At 56.9% G+C, this 19,013-nt stretch overlaps 2 protein-coding genes across 3 annotated transcripts; both read right to left on the bottom strand.

Annotated features, from left to right (window-relative positions):
- Window positions 1-5,986: 5,986 nt before the first annotated feature.
- IRF2BP1 (interferon regulatory factor 2 binding protein 1) lies at window positions 5,987-8,515 on the bottom strand. Its single transcript, XM_010946835.3, has one exon. The coding sequence runs from the start codon at window positions 8,147-8,149 to the stop codon at window positions 6,395-6,397; it is 1,755 nt and encodes a 584-aa protein (XP_010945137.1). The 5' UTR covers window positions 8,150-8,515; the 3' UTR covers window positions 5,987-6,394.
- A 2,542-nt stretch (window positions 8,516-11,057) lies between these two features.
- Window positions 11,058-18,775, bottom strand: MYPOP (Myb related transcription factor, partner of profilin). 2 transcript variants are annotated; one of them, XM_074369392.1, is made up of 3 exons: window positions 18,592-18,775; window positions 17,298-17,848; window positions 11,058-12,354 (listed from the first exon to the last, which is right to left on the bottom strand). In XM_074369392.1, the coding sequence occupies exons 2-3, from the start codon at window positions 17,794-17,796 to the stop codon at window positions 11,651-11,653; spliced, it is 1,203 nt and encodes a 400-aa protein (XP_074225493.1). In that variant the 5' UTR covers window positions 17,797-17,848; window positions 18,592-18,775; the 3' UTR covers window positions 11,058-11,650. The 2 variants fall into 2 exon arrangements, with proteins under 2 accessions (XP_074225493.1, XP_010945140.2); XM_010946838.2 differs by having other exon boundaries at window positions 17,298-18,775.
- Between the last annotated feature and the right edge of the window lie 238 nt (window positions 18,776-19,013).

Below are 19,013 nucleotides of genomic sequence, written 5' to 3'. Positions count from 1 at the left end.
CTCTCTCTCATTCTCTCCAGTGCTTTGACTCTGTCCCTCCCTCTCTGGGCCTCTGGATCACTCGCTCCTTCTCTTGGGGGCTCTGACTCTTCCTCTCTTGGGGTTCACCTCCCCCTACCCCCCAAATCCTTTGGCTCTATGGCCTCTCTCCTCCTCCCGCCTCCCTCTCCCGGCTCCCTGAGTTTCCGCCTCTACCTGCTACCTGGCAGGCCAGGCCCTCTATTTCTGTCGCCGCGCCCGCCCTGCCGGCTGCGTGTCACCCCCGCCCCCTGCCGTGCTGGCTCCCCGTCAGCCGTCCCACCAGCCTCGCTGTCCCGGGCAGGCCGGGGAATTCCTCCTGGTTCCTGGAAAAAACAACTGGGGCCGAGAGAAAGGCCCTCAGTCTCCCCGGGTGCCCGCCCCCCTCCCTCGGGCCTGGGGGTCTCTCCCGGAGTCGGCCGGCCCGAGGCAGGAAGCCCTGCGGTTTCTGGCTTCTCCCAGGCGGCCTCCGGATCTGGCCCCCGCCCCCCGGCCAACAGCCCAAATATTATTCCGCAGGAGGAGTCGGTGGCGGCGGGAGGAGGCCCAGGCTGAAAGAGGCTTTCAGGGCGGCCAGGCCTGGGGCTTCCTGTCCCCAGGCTCAGGCCTCAGGCCGCCCCAGTGGGGACCTCAGGTGGCCGGAGGGGCGGGTGTTGTTGTAGGGTCCTGGGGGGAGGGTGGGGCCATCCGTCAGGGTGTCTGGTGGCCACCGGCTCGGCTGGCGTGGGCAGGTGTGACCCCCACCCCAGGGACAGCCGGCTGGTGGCCAGCATGGAAAAGTACCACAGTCAGACATGGGACGCATGGACAGACATGAGGACGCTAGGGATCAGGGATGGAGGGCCAGCCATGGGGACACAGAGAAGCATGAGCTGGGCCAGATGGACCTGGACACAGCTTGTGGGCTTTAGGTGACGTAGTCCAAGGGAGGGGCCCGTGGGTGGGGATGCAGAGGCCAAGGCAGGGTCCCAGCTGTGGGCAGAGGGCCATCTACATCAGAAGAGATGAGACGATAATGACGATGAAAAAGAAAATAATGGCTGCTGGGGCTTCCCATGTGTCTGGCATCATGTAAGCCCCTGACAGAACTAAGTGACCCCATCCTTCCCCCCACTCATTTTATTATCGGGGAAACTGAGGCATGAAGCGGTGAAGTGACTTGCTCAAGGTCACACAAGGAGTGAGTGAGGGAGCTCAGACTTGAACCCAAGCCCAGAGCCAGGGCCTGAACCAGGACGCTATTCTAGAGCACGGGAGGAGCAGCAGGGTAGGGCCCTGGGAGTAATCAAGCTCTCCCTCAAGTCACCTCCACTCACACCCGGCTACAGGAGGACGAGGGGGCACCCCAGAAGCCAGCAAGCCTCTGTCACTGTGTACCTTGGGGTCAGCGTGTCAATGTCACAGGCTTATGTGCTACTCCATGGTTTGTCTCCGTCAGCGTGAGTGGGTGTCGTGTGCGCCTGTGTTTCTTGTCACTGGGTTTCTGTAGGTGTTTCTGTGCTTGTGTCTCTGTGTATGTGTGTATGTCAGTGTCATTGTCTTCCATGTGTCACTGTGTCTCTAAGCCTCACACTATGTTTGCCCCTCATTGTGTCCTGGGCTCTGTCACTGCCGTGTGTCTGTCACTGTGTCTATTACAGTGGGTCTCTGTCACTAGGTCCTGTGGGTCTGTTTATGTCTCAGACACTCTTGGTCTGCCTATATCTGTCCCTGTGTGTCACCGCGTCTGTCCCCCTATGTGTCACCATCTCCCCAGGTGTCACTGTGGCGTGTGTTACTCACCACCCAGGCCACAGGTGGGCGTGTCGGGCCCACTGGTGCCCAGAGCTGGGGCCCTGCCCATCCCACCCTTGCCTGCCATGGGCCAGGCTGGACGCCTGTTTGCAATGCCTGCCCCAGGTAAACACCAAGATCCGGAACCCAAGGGCCACCTCCCTCACCTCCGCTCCCTGCCCCTTAGCCTGCCCCGGACTGGGTTGGACCAGAGCCCCACAGGCGGGGCCCCGACACTGGAGACGTGCCCTGACCCTCCCCCACCCGTGGTCACTAGCCTCCCAAGCCCCCAGCCTTGGCCTGGAGCCGCCTGCCTGCCTGCCTGCTGCTCTTTCTCTCTGTCCCCATCTGGGGGTCTGCTGGCCTGTTTCTTTCTGTCCCTCCTTTCTCTCCCTTCGGTTTCTGGGGCTCTGCCTTTCTCTGGAATGACCCTTGTCTTTATTCTGTCACTGTCCCTCTACCTGTGACTTTTTCCTGTCTTCTCTCCGGGAACTTCAATCTCTCCATTTTCTTGATCTGTCTCCACTGGGTCAGCTTACTCTTTCTGCCACTTGGTGTCTAACGCCGGGTTGCAATCTGCCCGGTCTCTTTTTGTTTCTCTCTTGCCCTTTGTAAGTTTCTCTCTCGTCTTCTGTCACTGTGTCCCTCTCTGCTGGAGCCTCTCAGTCTTGGCCACTATCTCTGTGTGTCTTGGGGCCCCCAGCCCCCGACAGAAGCAGACCTCTGCCGTGCTGGGGTTCTCGGGGAAGTGTGTGGCCCCCAGCCTCCCGCCCCAGCGCACTGGTATATATATAAAGGCATATGGACATATTATTTATATCTGTACCCGGGGGCAGGAGGGGCAGACACTGGGGCCTTTGTGTAGCCACTGCCCGCTGCCTGCCCGCCCGCCACTCCTCTCCCTTCGTCCCTGCCGCCCGCCCGCCCCCACTCCCCCCACACAGAAAGGTTCCTGTGGGGCCTGCCAGCTTCCTCTGCCTGAGGTGTGAGTGGGCACACCACGGGCAAGGCGGGCAGGGGGGCCTGGGGGATTTTTCCAGCTCCAGGGCAGCCTTCCGGGTGGGGAGGGCTCTGGAAGGAATGGGACTTCTCAGCTGGACTGCTGTCTGTCTGTCTGTCTGCCTCTGCTGTTCCTGGGCATCCCTGCGGCCTTACCTGGCTTCTCCCTGGGAATCTGTCCATCTATCTCATGTCATTCTGTTTCTCTGTTTATTTGGGTCTTAGTCATTCATGCACACTCTGTCGTTGGGCATATATACGAAGCCCTCTGCTGAGCCCTGGAGACACAATGATGAACGATATGCTGTCCATCCCAACTGATTCTTTGCTATTTCTGTCTCATTTGCTCCATCCCTTCTCTCAGTGCTTGAAACCCTCTACCTATTCCCATTAAAACAAAATCCAAAATCCTTACCATGGTCTACAGGGCCCCCCATACTCCCTGACTGTCCCTCTGACCTCATTCCTATGACTCCCCTTTGCCCAGCTGCACTAGCCACCTGGCTGTTTCTGGAATGAACCAAGCAGGCTCCCACCTCAGGGCCTTTGCATGTGCTATTCCTGCAGATGGCCCCGGGCTCGCTCCCTCACCTCCTTCATTTTTACCATCATCTCAGAGAGCTCTTCCCTACTTCCCACTTTAAAATACCAACCTCCATCGTTTTATCTCTCCTTTCCCTGGTTTCTTTTTTCTTCTTAGGACTTACTGCTCCATGACTGTACAAATGATGGACATTTTATGCATCTGTATCTCCCACCTGAACGTCAGCTCCTTGAGAGTAGGGGCTGCATCCCGTTCCCTGTTGTATCCACAGCAGGTACTGCGGTGCTTGTCACCCTGCAGAGGCTGAATAGATATCTGTTGAAGGAGTCCATTCATCTATACATCCTTTATACCTGCCAGTGCAGGGCAATGCTGGGGACACAGTGGTAACTGAGACAGCCCCAGCCCCACCCTTAGGGGCTCACAGTCCAGTACCCAGAGAATGATTTAGAATGCTCAGGGCTGTGATAGGGGAGTTGAGGGCCTGTGGGAGCCCAGAAATGGCACCTGACACAGACGGAGGTCAAGAAGGACTTCCTGGAGGAGGCGTCAGCTGAGTTGAAACCTGGAGAGTAAGGAGTGAGCCAGATTTTGCCATGGGGACCAAGTGACCAGGGCAGATTCAGCCCTGCCCTTCACACAGCTCTGTTCTCTCCCTCTGTCGCACAGAACTTTTGAGTTTGAAGATGTATTTACTTGAAACCTGTACCTTTCCCTGATTTCACAGCCTCCCTCCCTCCCTCCGAGTCTCAGGCTCCCTTCTCTCTCCTTCTGTGTCTCTATTGTTGGCATTTCATCAGTGTATCTCAGCCTCTCCACCCACCTGGATATTTCTCTTAATTCTCTCCTCTGAACGTTCGTCTCTCTATTTCTACCTCATCTCCCTCATCTCCGGGGGTCTCTCCATCTCTCCGTGTCTCTCTCTGGGTCTCTGTCTTCCCTCTTTCAGTGAGCTGGCCTCTCTTTACATCTCCCTCCCCACCTCTGCTGTCTCCATCTGTCCTTGGGTCTCTCTCCACGTCTCTCTCTCCTTCTATGAAGCCTCTTCACCTACTCACGGATCCCCAAATCAGTCCTGAACCCCTCCACTCTGGCCCCACCCTGGCACTGGATCAAGAGGGGGAGCTGATTCAGCCCCCCACACCCACACAGTTCAGTCCGTCTGCTCTGTTAATAGTTAACCCAACTTCTATCTAGAATACACACCAGCCAGGCTGGGGGTGACTCCCCTGCCCCCCACCCACCCAACAGCTGTTCTTAAAGGACCAGGTGTCCTCCGCAGCTATTTAGCCCCAACTGGGGCACAGGGCCCTGGTGTCTGGAGGCTTCCAGCTCTGAAGATGGGGGAAGGGAAGCTACCCAGTACTTGGCCTGCAGAGCTGGGTCAGGGGAGGCCACAAGACTGCCCAGGAGGGGTGCCCAGGCATGGAGCTCCATCCAGCGTCTCCCATGCTCTGGGCTTATCGCCTGGTGTATTTAATCAGGGGTGGTTTTCCCAGCCCTGCCCAGAGCCCAGGCTGGCAGTGCCAGGGGTGACAGAACACCTGAGACCTGATGGCTTGGGGAGGGGATGGGACCCCTCAGTCCAAGAAATAAGGGTCCTCCAGATGTGGAGGACAAAGCCCCAGGGTCCCTAATATTTGGGAGTCAGGACATGAGGGTCTGCAGGATGTGTGGGTGGGACACCTGGGTAACCAGGAGGATGGTTCAGGACGTTAAGGTCTTCTAGATTTAGGTGATGTAACACCTGGGTTCCCAAGACCTGGGGGAACCTAGGGTCTCAGAGCCGTGTGACAGGGTTGTGCAGTGGCAGGACACACGGTCATTCCCCACCTCTCTGTCCATCCGCTGGCCTTTGCGCCCAGAGTTCCCCCTTCCCGGAATCTCCACTTCAGGGTCGCGGGGAAGGCCGCCCGGGTGGGGGCTGGGCTCTGGGGGCCGCCCCCTCCCCTTAACCCCTGCTTTGCCGCAGCCCGCTTAGGCCCCGCCCCGTGACGCCAGCGAGCAGGAAGTCCTGGTTAATGATCATACCACCGGGACAGGTGCGGGACAAGGCCGCGCACATCAGAGGCGGCCGCGGGGGGAGTGCCTTTTACCCTGCCAGTCACGGTGTGTGTCCTAGGCCGGCCGCCGTTGAGGCTGGTCTCCAGAGCTGGGCGCGCAGTTCAGGGCCACCACCAGAGGCGAGCAGGTACCTGGTTTCCAGGGACCCTGTTGGTTACTTCCTGAGGTAAATTTCTTCTTTCCTCGGGCAGTCCCTTCAGCAATCTAGCCTAATTCTCTCCCTGCCCAGAACTCACTGCCCATCCCTTCTGGGAAGCCTCCTGATGCCTCTTTCCCCTCCCCTGGTGGGCACTGAGTCTCCCATATTCTGGGTAGATACAGCGGATGGGCCGGAAGGGAAACCTAATTCCCGAGCTTGGCTGTGGCTCCCATGCAAGAGCCATCCCCACTCTGAGTCTCAGTTCTGTCACCTGGAAAACGGGCTGACGGCCTGAACGCCTGACCAGTGGCCGGCAGTTGTAGACAGCCAGCGGGCGCACCTGAGCGAAGGGCGCCACCTGGCGGCTACGATGCAACGTCCTCTCCCTCGCAGGATCAGTTCAGTCCCAAAGGGGGCGCAGCATCTCACACAACTAAGGGACCAAGAAGGAAAAACCCATCTTTCGGTTTATTGAAGGAGGAAAAGAGGGTAAGAGGGGGGAGGCAATAAAATGCTTTTGCTTCGTTTATAAAGAGCGAGATTTCAGGAGGCCCCTTCTCAAGGAGGAGGGGGGCACCTCTCCCCCAACTACAAGCAGCAGCAAAGCCAAGCCAAGGAGGGGAGAGGGAAACTGGAGGGGTCAAGGTACCCCAAACACCCCCTCAGACAGAAACCCCCACAAGCTTTCTCCCCCCACCCTCAATGCATCTACCCCAGGGGACCCATCTGGGATAAGGAAGTGGGTATGTACACAGGTAGGGGAAGCACTGGGCTGGGTGGGGGAGGGAATAATTTATCCGCAGCAGCGGTGGGTGGCAAGGGGGATGGGTGGGCAGTAGACTGGTGGCAGTGGTGGCCTAGGGGTCCCGTTCTTTCTTAACCTTGATGTCTCCAGCAAGGATGGTGGCGATCTCACCCTGCATGAAGGCCCAGGGGACAGAGGAGCCCACTAGCGGGCACTTGTCGCCACTAGGGCAGTACACCTCCCCAGCAGGACCCTGTGCCTTGATGAACTCCCGTGAGCAGGGAAAGCAAAACTTGTGTCCGGGCACTGAGGGGCACTGGACGAAGTGGGTGTCTTCCAGCCGCTCTCGGCATAGGGTACAGCACAAGGGGGCCCCAGGGGTCGCCCCGGTGCCGCTACCACCCCCGCTAACCGCTTCCGCCCCTGCTGTGGGGCTAACTTCTGCCTCACCGTTGCGGGCCACTAGACGATGCTGGACTGGAGGCTGGGCCGTGGAGGAGGCTGCGGGGCTGGCACCCCCTGCACGCACAGGGCCCCCACCCCCGCCAGGGTCCTTGGGGGAGTGGCCCAGGGCCTCGGCCACGTTCTTCAGGGCGGCGATAGGTGAGGGCACACCCGGAGTATCAGCGGAGTACGGGCCACCAGGTGCCACCCAGTGCCGCTGCTGCTGCTCCTCGGTGGTCATCTTCCCAGCCGCCTCGCCCTCGGGCTCAGGAGACGCCTTGCGACGGCGTGGTGTGGGCGCCAGGTTCCGGGATGGGGCTCGTGGAGGTGGGCCACATAGAGCTGCAGGGGCTGGCTCTGGGTACTGCTGGGGCAGGGCCTCGGCGGGAGCTGGCTCTCGGAAGCTGCGGACACCATCGGTTAGCAGCTCCCCCAACTGGCGCCATTCCCCCGAGCCGTGCCGGCGTTCATATTCGAGGTACTTGAAGCCTGATGAGGCCAGTGCCTTGCCCGGCTCCCGCAGAGCATCATGAAACATCTGACGAGCCACGGCCAGGACTCCTGCATACACGTTGCCAGAACCACAGGGGTATTCGGTGAAGAGCTTCAGCTCGAACTCGTAGCCTGGCGGGCGGGCAGTAGCATCGAAGGCGAACACCCGCCCCACCAGCCCGTGATCCTTCTTGAAGCGGACATTGAAAGGGGCGCAGGCAGACAGCGCCAGCAGCTGTTCCCGCACAGCTTTGGGGCGCCCGTGCCATTCCTCTGCCCGGCCCCTCATGGCCTCGTTCAGTTCTGCCAGACAGTCCGCATTCCTCTGCTGCTTCTCCTTCTCGAAATCGGAGCCGAAGGCTGGACGGGCAGGACTCAAGCCGGGTGCCAGCGTCAGGCCTCGGCTTCCCAGGCCAGACACCGCAGCTGCCAGCAGCCCGGGGGGCATCAAGCCAGGCATGGAGCCAAGGAGGGCCCTTCGCGCCCCCTCCGCCACAGCCTCCTCGCGGCCCAGCCCATTAGCCAGGCGAGAACCCAGAGTGTACTCCAGGGCGGGAGAGGGCAAGGGGAGGCGGCCCGACGATGTGGCCCTGTCATAGCGGTCCTGGCCCGAGACAGCGCCGCCTGTCCCCGACGGCTGGGGCTGGGCCTGTGGAGGCGGCAACTGAGGCCCCTGTGCGGTGGCGGCAGCGAGGTCCTTAGTGGCCGGGTGTTTGAGGGCCGGGGGCCCGGGTGAGCGGCCCTCGGGGAGCACGTGGCTGCGCTTGAGCTGGCGGGCGGCATCGATGAGCAGCTCGATGCGATCTGCGCCCTCGAAGTTCACGCAGCCACGGCACACGGCCTCACTGAAGTCCCACACCATGGCCCACGGCATCTTAGGCAGGTCGCACAGGTAGCACCACTGGCGGCGAGACGCCTGCACCGACGCCATAGCCCCCACGCGCGCGCCTCCGGGCCCCCGCGTTCCAACCGCCGCAGACGTTCGATTCTAGCCGCCGACGTTCGATTCGTGTCCCCAGGACCGCGCGAGCCACGGTCGGGCCTCAGGCTCGGCCTCCCCGCGGATCCAGGCCCGGCCCCCCTTCCCCGCCCCCTGGGCCCTAAGCCTTTTTCCTCACTCCCGCCTCCTTGAAAAGGCAGGCAGAGGCACGTCGGCGCCTCCGCCCGGTCAGGGTTCCAGGCCGCGGCGCACAGCTCGGGCCCCGCGATGGGCCTCGGGCGCCGCCGCCGCCTCGGGCTCCCGCCGCTCCCGCCACCGCCGCCGCAACGGCCGCCGCCGCCGCCGCCGCCGCCGCCGCCGCCGCCGCCTCCTCCACAGCCTTCTGCCCCAGAGGCCGCTTCGCAGGGAAAGTTACATAACGCGCCTGCAAAGCCTTCTGGGAAACGTAGTCCCGCCGGGACTGGTTCTTAAAGGGGACTGCAGGCGTCAGAGGAAGGTGGGAGCTCGCCGGCTCTCCACTGCGCAACCTTTTCTACCACTCCTAGCCGCGGGGCAGGGAGTTTGGCTGGCTCCTAGCAGCTCGAGCACGAGGGGAGAGGGTGGGGATGTGATACAAATGGTGAGAGCCACCACGGATTTCGAATTTGTAGCGGGTGGACAGGCTTCCGGGCATCCAGTTTCTGCTCCGACTTGCTGTGTAGCTTAAGCAAAAGTCTTGCCCTCTCTGAGGCTCAGTTCCCCGCCCTTCAAAGGTGGGCCAGTGACTGGTCACAAAGGCAGCAACGGAGGGGCCTTGATTGGACGGTTTCAGAGTAAGGGGACGGGAAGCTGACAACTTACTTTTGGGGAGGGCTGTCCACTTGGCATTTCGTCTTGCCCAGGATCTTGGATATCAGCCTCTGACTGAGGCGGGCAACAGCCGGACAAAGGAGAAGACTGACGGTCTCTGCCTCAGTTGCCTTATCTGCCAAAGGGAGTGGTCGAGCGCCCCCAGGTCTGTTCCAGTTCTGCCTGTGCGCTCTGGTCTTAAAAGGGTTACACTGTCGGTTTCTGCCCCCACCACCAAACTTCACTACAATTCCCAAAATGCTCTGCGGGGCGAACAAACTGACGCACTTCCGCTGTCTGGGAGGTTGGGGGAGGCCTTCCCGGTTCCCGCTGTCTGTTCTTACCCCCCCACCACCTTAATCTCAGGGGGGGTCTTTCCGTGTTTTCCAAGCATCTGGTTGAGCGTATCCTCACCCTCTACGGCTCACTAATTTGGGGGAAGGGAAGGAGGACAGAGATGGCAAGAGTTGGGGGGCATAGTTTCTGGGGAGACCCGGAGCCAGACCGCCTTTCTCCAGTCTTGAGTGTTTGCTACCTGATAGGCCCAAGCAGGCTTTGGTGACCTCCATGGTTTTGTTTTTTGTTTTTTCCTTCCCGGCGACGAGAACAGACAGCGCGGGGCAGGTTTGGGGAGGGGTCATGTGGAGGAAAGATAATTCCAACCCACACCAGCCTCTTCCTTTCTCTAGGCCTGGGCCCATAGTAAGCATTCAAAAATATTTGAATGACTTGCCAGAGTTACATCTATTAGTGCTTTTCAAACTAATCGGGGGTTGCTTGCCTCCACTCTCCCTCATCCCACTGCAACCATAGCAGGTCTGATTTTGTTACCCAGTCTTCAGTCTCAATTTTAACACCTGTATTATTTTAACATTTTTCTTAAAGTCGACTCCCGTGGGGAAAAAAAGACTATTTACTTTTGCCTCATCCTCAGCAGTAGTATGTGCATAGTCATGGGTTTTTATGTACTAGATACACATTTTTTAAAAAAATAAGTTAAAACTACACACATATAGAACCATTAAAAAGGCCATCCATGTATTACCTAAAATTGGCTTTCGGCCATTCTTTAGTAAACATGAGTAGGAGTCAGGAGTTCTGGCCAGAGGCTGGCTTCAGGTGGACTGGACTGGCCCCTGACAAATGTAGGGTAAGTCCTTAAACTTCTCAGGAAAAAGTGGAGACCCTCTAGAATCTGCTTTTCATTGCCTACCTTTAGGTTAAAATGCAAACATGCATATAAACGCTTAGCATAGGGCCTGGCCCATAAGAGGAGCACCATAAATGAAAGCTGTTTTTAACCTCCCATTACTTGGAAGATTCAACCTCTCTGTGTTGGGCCAGGCTGAGGATGCAGCAGTGATGAAGGTGGGGGTTCAGGTCTTGCCCTGACAAGGCTCATCCTGGTAACAGAGGCAGACATTCAGTTTAAATTTACTCAAAGGATTATTTAACTGCATTTCTTTTAAAACTGCTGGGGGAAAGGGGGTGTCCAGAAGGGCTTTCCTTGAGAAGGTGACCTGAAGGATGAGTAGAATGTGGTTGTAGGAAGTAAAGACGCCTAAGTCTTTGTGCCCATATTATAGATGAGGACAGCGGAGGCCCAGATTACATAGCTGGCCAGGGAAGTACCAGAGGTTGAGCCAGATCTGAGTCCAGGGTGGTGGTTATTATCTACTTTGCTACCAGGCTCTGCTGCCAGTTTGGGAGTTAAAAAAAAAAAAAAACCAGCTCCTGCCTTCGTGAAACTATGGGGAAAGTGGGCCTTAAGCAGATAAATGCATGTGGTCATTGAGGGACCACAGGATGCTGAGAGAGAATCTAAGCAGACCCATCCTAGCCCAGGGAAGAGAATCCAGGATGTTCTCCTGGGGATGACATTTAGGCTAGTATCTGAAGGATGAAAAAGTAGGAATAAGATTTGAACACAGGACTTGATGGTTTAAAAAAAAAAAAGGCTGGAAAACTACCAGCCTCCAACTTCAAGGGGGGTGTCACTTGCCCATGGAGGAGGGTGGGGCAGGTGTAGATGATGGAACTCCAGGCCTGTCTCAGACAGAGCTCCAAGTAATTGTATTAAAAATAAGTTTATTGATATCTTGTCACCACTGGGGAGAATGGAGGGGGTTGAGCTCTGGAGGTCAGAGACTGCAATGGGAGGCAGAAGGTTCAACCTACACCTCCCCAGCAAGACTCCGCCCCCCTCTCCCTAGGGTACAGAGTGCAGTATCCTCTTCATCCATATTCTGATTTGTCTTGCAACCCCCACCCCCTCCAAAGTCTGGGTTGGGGAGGTGGGTCAATTCTCTTCAAGTCAAGGCCAGGAGTTAGGGGAGGGGGGATGTGCAGATCCAAGAGGCTCCCTCCGCAACCCACAAAGGGCAATAATAAATAACATAAGATCGATGGCTTAGAAGTCAGGGTTAAGGGAAGCAGCCAGGCAGACAGCGCCGTATTGGAGAAAGGGCTGGGGGGCTCATCAAGGAGGTCCCCCCAGAATCAGGCACTAACTAGTACAGGGAGTGGGCTCTCTTGTGCCCCTGCAGCAGGGAGCCAGGGTGCAGCTGGAATGGAGAAGGTGCATTGCCCTCCTCCACAGGGCTAAGCTGGGGGAGGAGGTGCAGGCAGAAGGTGTGCAGACAAGCTTCAGATGAAGAGCTGATTTCATGGAGATTTCCATCGCCCCCGCCTCTTCCGTGTAGGGAAGCTTTTCCTCCTCTTGTGTGGGGGGGAATCATGGGGAGGGAGGGGGGCTGGGGGCGGCCGGGGGGCCCCTTCCTCGCTCCTAGGACCAATGATCACCCCCCTGGCTGCCACCATGGCCCCATCCACGACAGCAGCCACCATGGACACTGGTTCTGGGGTGACCTCCACCTTGGGGGAGGGTGGGGACAGGACAGGCCTAGGGGGTGGAGGCGGGGGTGGGGGTTGGGGCAGAGGTGGGGGCAGCGGGTCAGCTGGGGTTCCTGGCAATAGGGGCAGCAGAGCGCTGAGGGCCTCGCTCAATTTGGCCAGTCCCTGCCGGAGGGTGCCGGCCAGCTCCCGGATGGCATTGGCAGTCTCCTGCTGGGCCCGTAGGAAGTCCAGGGAGGGGTCTGGGGCCGAAGGCAGAGGCAGTGGAGGGGGTGGGGGGCTGGGGGGCGAGGGTGCCACTTGGACCTGCTGCGGTGGCTGGGCTGGTGGCCGTGGTGGAGGGGCTGGGGGTGGTGGAGACAAGGCCAGGCGGGGCAGCTGAACGGTCTGCAGGGCTGGCGGGGGCGAGGACTCACGCTCCTTGGGTGGCTGGCAGCCCCCTTCCTGGGGATTGCAGGAGGGCCGGGCCCAAGGCTCTGGGCTGCTGGAGCCCCCCTTGCTGTGGGCTGGTGTATCTGTGGAGAGAGAGATGAAGGTAAGATGTAGGTGACCCCTAATGAACGTTGTCTTGATTTCCTCTTTCCACCTCCCACCCACCCTGACCCACCTCAAAGCCATACTTTTAAAACCTAAGTCAGATCATGCCTTGGAGCAAAAGCCCCATGACCCCAGGGAGAGAAAGTATATTCAAGGATAACCTGGTGGCAGATGGATGCCAGCCTTAATGGAAACAGGGTCCTGGAGGTTCCCTGCTGAGCCAGGCAGCTCTTCTCACATTCAGAGTAAGAGCCAACATTCTAAAAGGCTCTGAATCATCTGGACAACCCCGCCCCCCACCTCCCAACACACACACACCTCTCAGATTGCACTGCTGGATCCTGGGGAAGCCCCAGGGTGGGAGGGTCTGGGAGAGAGGTGGGGTGGCTGGAGCAGTAAGGGGTACTTCTGAAGGCTGGGAGTAGGGGGCTCTTCCCAAGCAGGATGACAGGATATCAGTCTCAGCTCTGGTCTGTACCAGTTCAACCCCCAACCTGGGGGGCTTTCTTCACCTCCTCTCACCTGGGATCTTGTTCACGCTCATGGACTTTTAAGAGTCTGTGTGCAGAGGCTCCCAGATTTCTGGTCCCAGCCTGAACCTCTCCCCGCCCTGTGTACTTGGCATATCCTCTCCAATAATTATCCAATAATGTCTCAAACTCACTTGCCTAGAGCTGAGCTCCTGATCTTCCCCGAACCTGCTCCTCCCTCAGTCACTCCTATCTCAGATGACAGCAGCTCCATCCTTTGAGCTGCTGGGGATAAAAACTGTCACTCTTTTTCTCTCCCAAGACACCATCCATGTCCAAATGCCATTGGCTCTGCCTTCAAACTAATCCAACATCTATCCACCTCCACGGCCCCCACCCTGGTCTAACCACTACCATCTCCCACCTGGACTATTCACTGGGCTCCCAGCCTCCACCCCCGCCCCGACAGTCTGTTCTCCACCGGTAGCTTCAGAGGTTCAACTAAAATACACATCAGTTATGCTACAGGAAAGAAACTACTTACAAAGGACCACATATCATATGATCCACTTATCTGAAATGTCCAAAATAGGCAAATCTATAGAGGCAGAAAGTAGATTAGTGGTTGCCAATGTCTAGGCAAAGATGGGGGGACAAGGTCGGGGTTGATGGCTAAGAGGTACAGTGTTTCTTTCTGGAGTGATGAAAATGTCCTAAGAGTGATCGTTGTGCAACTCTACGAATATACTAAAAGCTACTGAATTGTACACGTTAAATGGATGGGTTGTATGGATGAGAATTCTATCTCAATACAAGTATTAAAAAAATACAAGCCAGATGTCTTTTCTCTGCTCAAAATCTTCCCGTGGCTGTCATCTCACTCAGAGTAAAAGCAAAGTTCTCAAGGCCCCCACAATCTGCCTCCATTGCCTCCCTCACCTCATCTCCCACCCCTCCTCTCTCTCTCTTTCTCTCTCTTCATTTGGCTCCAGCCACTTTGGCCACCTTGCTGGTCCTCATACACTTTCGGCCGGCTCCTGCCTCAGGGCCTTTGTACTTCCACCTCCCTTAGCCTGTATAGGTCTTTCCCCAGACACCTGCCTGGGTCCCTCCCTCACCTCCTCAGGCCTCTGCTCAAACACAGCCTCCTTGGGAAGGCCTTCCTTGACCCTCTGTCTAAAGTCACTCCCATCCCTGTCCTTTCCTCTCTCCTAACCCTACCTGATTTCTTTCATAGCTCTTATCTCCACCTGGCATGGGATCGCTCTGTGTTTGTTGTCTGTCTCCTCCTCCTTATGTCAGCTCCATCAGGCAGGGCTTTGTTTTGTTCACTGCTGTTTACCCAGCGCCTAGAACAATGTCCAGCACAAAATTTTGTCTTTAATGAAACAAGAACTGTGGCTTCCAGGGAGTCAGTACTGATGGGCACCAGGCCCCAGGTCCTGGCGGCAGCCCTCCCACAGCTCCCCAGCACCCATGGGGGACAGTCCAGCCTCTCTCTAGGGCTCCAGAGCCTCAGCTCTTGCCCCTTTCTATCCCTCTTCCTTGCCTCTGGGCCATGGTATGTGCTGTTCCCTCCACCACAATCACCACCCCCGCCAGCCCTGAATGCTGGGGCTCTAGCCTCCTTGGGCCAGCCAGCCTGGAGAAGTGGGAGAGGCTGGGAGAGAGATGACGCTTTCCTGGCTGGCCCTCAGCAAAGCGGCTAAGCTCTTCTCCTGTGTTTGTTCAGCCAGCCCCTGGGGTAGGTGCTGTCGTTACTACCCCATTTTATAGATGAGGTGACTTGAGGCCCAGAGAGGTGTCACAGAACCAGTGAATAGGATAAGAGGGATTTGAGCCCAGTCAGGGTCCCGAGCCTATGGGTTTAACCCCTCCTCGGGCAGGGTGGCGAGTCTCCTTCAAAAAAGGCATTAGAATTGCAGCCACTTGGCAATGTGGCTTTTCTAGTCTACTGAGTAAAAAGATCAGAGGGGCACAGCCTTCATGCCCACCAGGCTCACAGGGGTCATGGAAGGGCTGCTGTGAGAGTTAAAATCATAGTTATTTGTTGGACATTATGCTGTACACCAGAAATGGATACACTGTAACTGACTATACTTCAGTTTAAAAAACTACGACCTTTGGGCCTCAGTTTCCCCACCTGTAAATGGGTGTGTATGAGCATAGGGCAAAGTAACCCTGTAACTGAACATTTCCCTGAGGACTATTACAGGCACTGATTGAATCACCATGGACACAGGGTGCCAGTGCCTGGCACACAGTAAGGTTTCAGTGTTGCTACTGTTATTTTTCTTTCATTCAAATATTAGGCCACAAGACATACGGTCCTTATCTCTTCTTCCAGTGTCAAGAAAGATGCCTCAGGCTGCCCCAGGCTCTGTTCCTGTCTTTCAGTCAGAGCAGTTCCTCTTTAAAGAGTTTTACACAGTGGGTAATCTCTGTGTGAGAGTCTAATCAAGGATGCTTTAAGCACATTCCTGCCTCAGGACCTTTGCACCCGGTGTTTCCTCCAGCTGGAGTCTTCTTCCCTCAGCTATTATCCACTTGGCTTAAATCTCTTTCTTCAGGTCTCTACTCAAATTTCACCTCCTCAAGAGAATCGCTCCCTGACTACCCTGTCTGTAGAGACCTCTCTTCCATCACTCACTATCCTCTTAACATGCTTTATTTTACTTCTTTTAGTTCTTATCACCTCTTTGTTATAATCTGTTTTGGGGGGTACTTGTTTGTGGTCTGTCTCCCTGACTAGAATGTCAGCTTCATACGGGAAGGAAAACTGTCTTTTCCTCCATAGTACTGCCAGCACCTACCATGATGCCTGCCTCAGAACAGGTGCTCAGTACTTGTGGAATGAATGAATGAAAAGGGGGTTGCACAGCTTTTGAAGTAGTAAGTTTGCCATCTCTGCTCTGGTTCAATGGGGCCTTTTCACAGATAGAAACACTGAGGTTTGGCTCATACTGAGAATAAGGGTCCCGAGTGATTGTCTTTCTCCTGCTTAAGACACTTCCATGCCTCCCACCTACCTTCAAGATAAAATCCAAAGCCCTGACCTTTATTTACAAACCACGTGTGATCTAATTCTTGCATGCCCATAAACCCTCAGTCAATATTAATTGTTGTTATTATATATATATTGTATATATCAAGCCATCTAGCCCAGTGGCTAAGTGCATGGACTGTGAGTTGGACAAAACACATATTAGAATCTCAACCCTACTACTTACTTGCTGTGTGAACTTGGGTGGGTTACTGAACTTCTCTAAATTACATGATCCTGAACTGCCTTATTTGATCATGTGCTCCCTTTCTCTAAACCCTTCAGGGGCTCCCCACAGTACTCAGGATACAACTGAACTCTTTAACCTCAGTGTAAAGGCCCTGCATGGTTGGGTCTTTGCTGACTTCTCTGACCTTATCTCAAAACTTTTCCTTCTTCAGTTTTTCCACTCTCCCTTCCTCCCCTCCCCCAACTAGGAAACATTTCTCAGTTTCCTAAACTGGCCAAGCTTTCCTGCCTCCAAGCCACTGGACATGCTGTTCCTTCTATCAGGAACACTTTCCCAGCTTTTCTTCAGCCTTCCTCTTTGTGTCTCAGCTCTGATGCCTCCTCCTCCAGGAAGCCCTCCTTGACTTCCCAGGCTGGGTTAGGTGCCCACTCGGGACTCCCACAGCCCAGCCCCGCCTGCTCCGAGCACCACTGTCTACCCATGGGTCTGTCTCCCCTACTGGACTGTGAGCTTCAGATGGCTCTGTCCCCAACACTGCCCAGCACAGGACAGGTACCTGGGGAATAGCTGCAAAAGAAATAATCCAGAGTCAGGGCTAAGCGGGAGGTTTTGTACTCCACTCTCCACAGTTCTTTTACTCGGAATGACCTTGGGAAAATGACCAAACCTCCCTGACTCTCTGATTTATAAAGTAGTGAAAGAGTTCCTACTTCACAGCATTGGTAATTACATCAAGAGCTAAAAAGGAGGCAATGTACTAAGCAATTTACACATGTTAACTCATTTAATCTTCCCAGCAGCCCTTTGAGATGGACACTATTTTTTATACCTGGTTTACAGATGCAAAAACTGATGGGCAGTAACTTACCCCAAATTACACAGCCGAGTGGCAAAGTTGTAGCTGGAGCCCCGGCTGCCGCCAGAGTCACTCCCTACACTACAGTTGAATGAAATCCTGGGTGTGCTGATGATCCCAGGTGTGGACTCTGGCGTCAGGCCTCCTAGATCCAGGTTGTAGTCCTGATTCTGACAGTTACTAGCTGTGGACCTGAAGCAAGTCACTTCACTTTTCTGAGCCTCAGTATCAGCAGGTGCAAAATGGCACCCTTTTCACAGGGTTGTAGTTAGGATCTCATGAACCATTTAAAGGGCTTGGAACAGCGCCGGGCACGAAGTAAGATTTCTTTGCGTTTGTAAGGTGATGCTGAAACAACTCACCTGCCCGTCGGTCCTCCCTGCGGTCCTCAGACAACACATAGCGTTGGGCGCAGGCGCTTGGGGCCGGCGGCTGCGAGGAGGCGGCCGCTGGGGGCTGCTCGGCCCCTGCACCAGATCCTGGGCCCGCCACACCCGGTCCCAGGATGGCAAAAATGGTCTCCTCCTCCGCGGAGAAGGCGTCCTCGGCGGCAGGCCCGGCGCCCTGCGTGGAGTGCGGCACACGGGCCAGCTTTTCCTTGGTGCGGCGCTTGAAGTCGTTCCAGCGCTTCTGCACCTCCTGGCCAGTGCGCTTCCAGCTGGTAATGCCGTTGATCTTAGCGGCGATGCCGTCCCACACACGCCGCCGCTCGGCCACGCTCACCCGACGGCTCTGAGCGCCGTAGAGCTGAGGGTAGTGGGCGCGCACCTCACGGATGAGGATCTGGTTCTCTTCGAACGAGAAGCGCGGCTTGCGCAGCCGGGTGGTCTCTTCCGCTTCGCCCGCCGCCGCCGAGGCCATGGCGCCCCCCGACGCCGCAGTCCGGCTGCCTGGCGCATGGGGGGCGCCGGCGCTGCGGGCACAGGGCGCACGGCGCTGACAGCGGTTCAGCGTCTCCGCGCTGCCTGCCCCACCCTGGCCGCCCCGACACTGGCTCCTATGTCCCTGGGGACTAGGGTGGGGTTGGAGGGCGGACGGGGGCGACGGGCCGCGGGGGACCGTCAGAGTGCCTAATAATAGATGACACCAGCTGAGCGCTCATCTAGTGCCTGGCGCGGCGCAAAGTGCCAGGCCACGGAGTTGATGCAAATTGGGGGAGGGTCTGAAGGAGTGGAGGGAAATGAGGCAAAGCGGAAGAAGAGGGGGTGTCTGCAGGAGTTAGAGGAGAATGGGGGCATAGGAGAATGGGAAATGTAAGGAGAATGAGGATGTCTCGCGGGTCGAAGAAGCACGGGGATAAGGAGATGCTGAAGAGGAAATGCAGCAAGAAGCGGGGATTTGGAGCAGAGGAGCACTCTGGGGGTTCCAGGGCAATGGGACGTCTGTAAGACCAATGAGGGAAGGTGTCCTCAGAGGGGAGGTCCATAAATAATGGTGAGTTGGGGGCTCCTAGGTCAGTGGACAAGCTGGACTATTAAATATTAGGGATTAGGGTCTGCGGGGATTGTGGGGGCTCTGGGGATTGCCACGAATTAAGGGGAGCTTTGAAGATAATGGAAGTCCGAAATTAGGAGGGGACAACGGAGACTACGGGAGACTCCAGGAAGAGTGAGGGTCGCAGAGGTTGGGGACCGAGTCGGGCCGCGGGTCACTCACCGGCGCCGCCGCAGCCCCCGCCTGCCCGTCGGTCAAGGCTCGGGCTTCTGCGGCCTCTTCCCTCCCCTTGCCGGGATCTCTCCCTCCCTTCTGGGCCCCGCCCCCGGCCGCCCCGGGAGCTAAGGCGCAGGCGCACCTAGCGCCATTCGGTCCCCCAACGCCCTTACCGCTTGGCTCTCACTCCCCCTGCCATGGCGCAAGCGCAGCATTGCCCTCCACGGGCCCCCGTCAGCGGGCCGCAGTTGCGCAGGCGCAAGGTTAGCGCGGCGCTCTTGCCCTAGCCTCCTGGTGCTACAAAAGCGCATGAGCAAAGCTCTGTCGCACGCATGCGCACTCTCGGCTCCCCGCTAGCAGTGGTACCCGGACTCCGTCCCTGCGCAGGCGTAGCAATCCTTGGAGGATGAAGGAGGGACGATAGAGAG

Source organism: Camelus bactrianus, chromosome 9 (genome assembly GCF_048773025.1).
Source record: "Camelus bactrianus isolate YW-2024 breed Bactrian camel chromosome 9, ASM4877302v1, whole genome shotgun sequence".
NCBI lineage: Eukaryota > Metazoa > Chordata > Mammalia > Artiodactyla > Camelidae > Camelus > Camelus bactrianus.
Note: the sequence above shows the minus strand (reverse complement) of the source record. Positions and strands in the feature narration are given on the sequence as shown.

Bases quoted from the DNA above. Each gene is read 5' to 3' on its own strand.
- IRF2BP1 (XM_010946835.3), bottom strand. From the start codon at position 8,149: ATGGCGTCGGTGCAGGCGTCTCGCCGCCAGTGGTGCTACCTGTGCGAC.
- MYPOP (XM_010946838.2), bottom strand. From the start codon at position 17,796: ATGGCCTCGGCGGCGGCGGGCGAAGCGGAAGAGACCACCCGGCTGCGC. The intron at 12,355-17,297 runs GTGAGTTGTTTC...CTCTCTCCACAG, and splicing joins CAGGGAGGACCGACGGGCAG to ATACACCAGCCCACAGCAAG.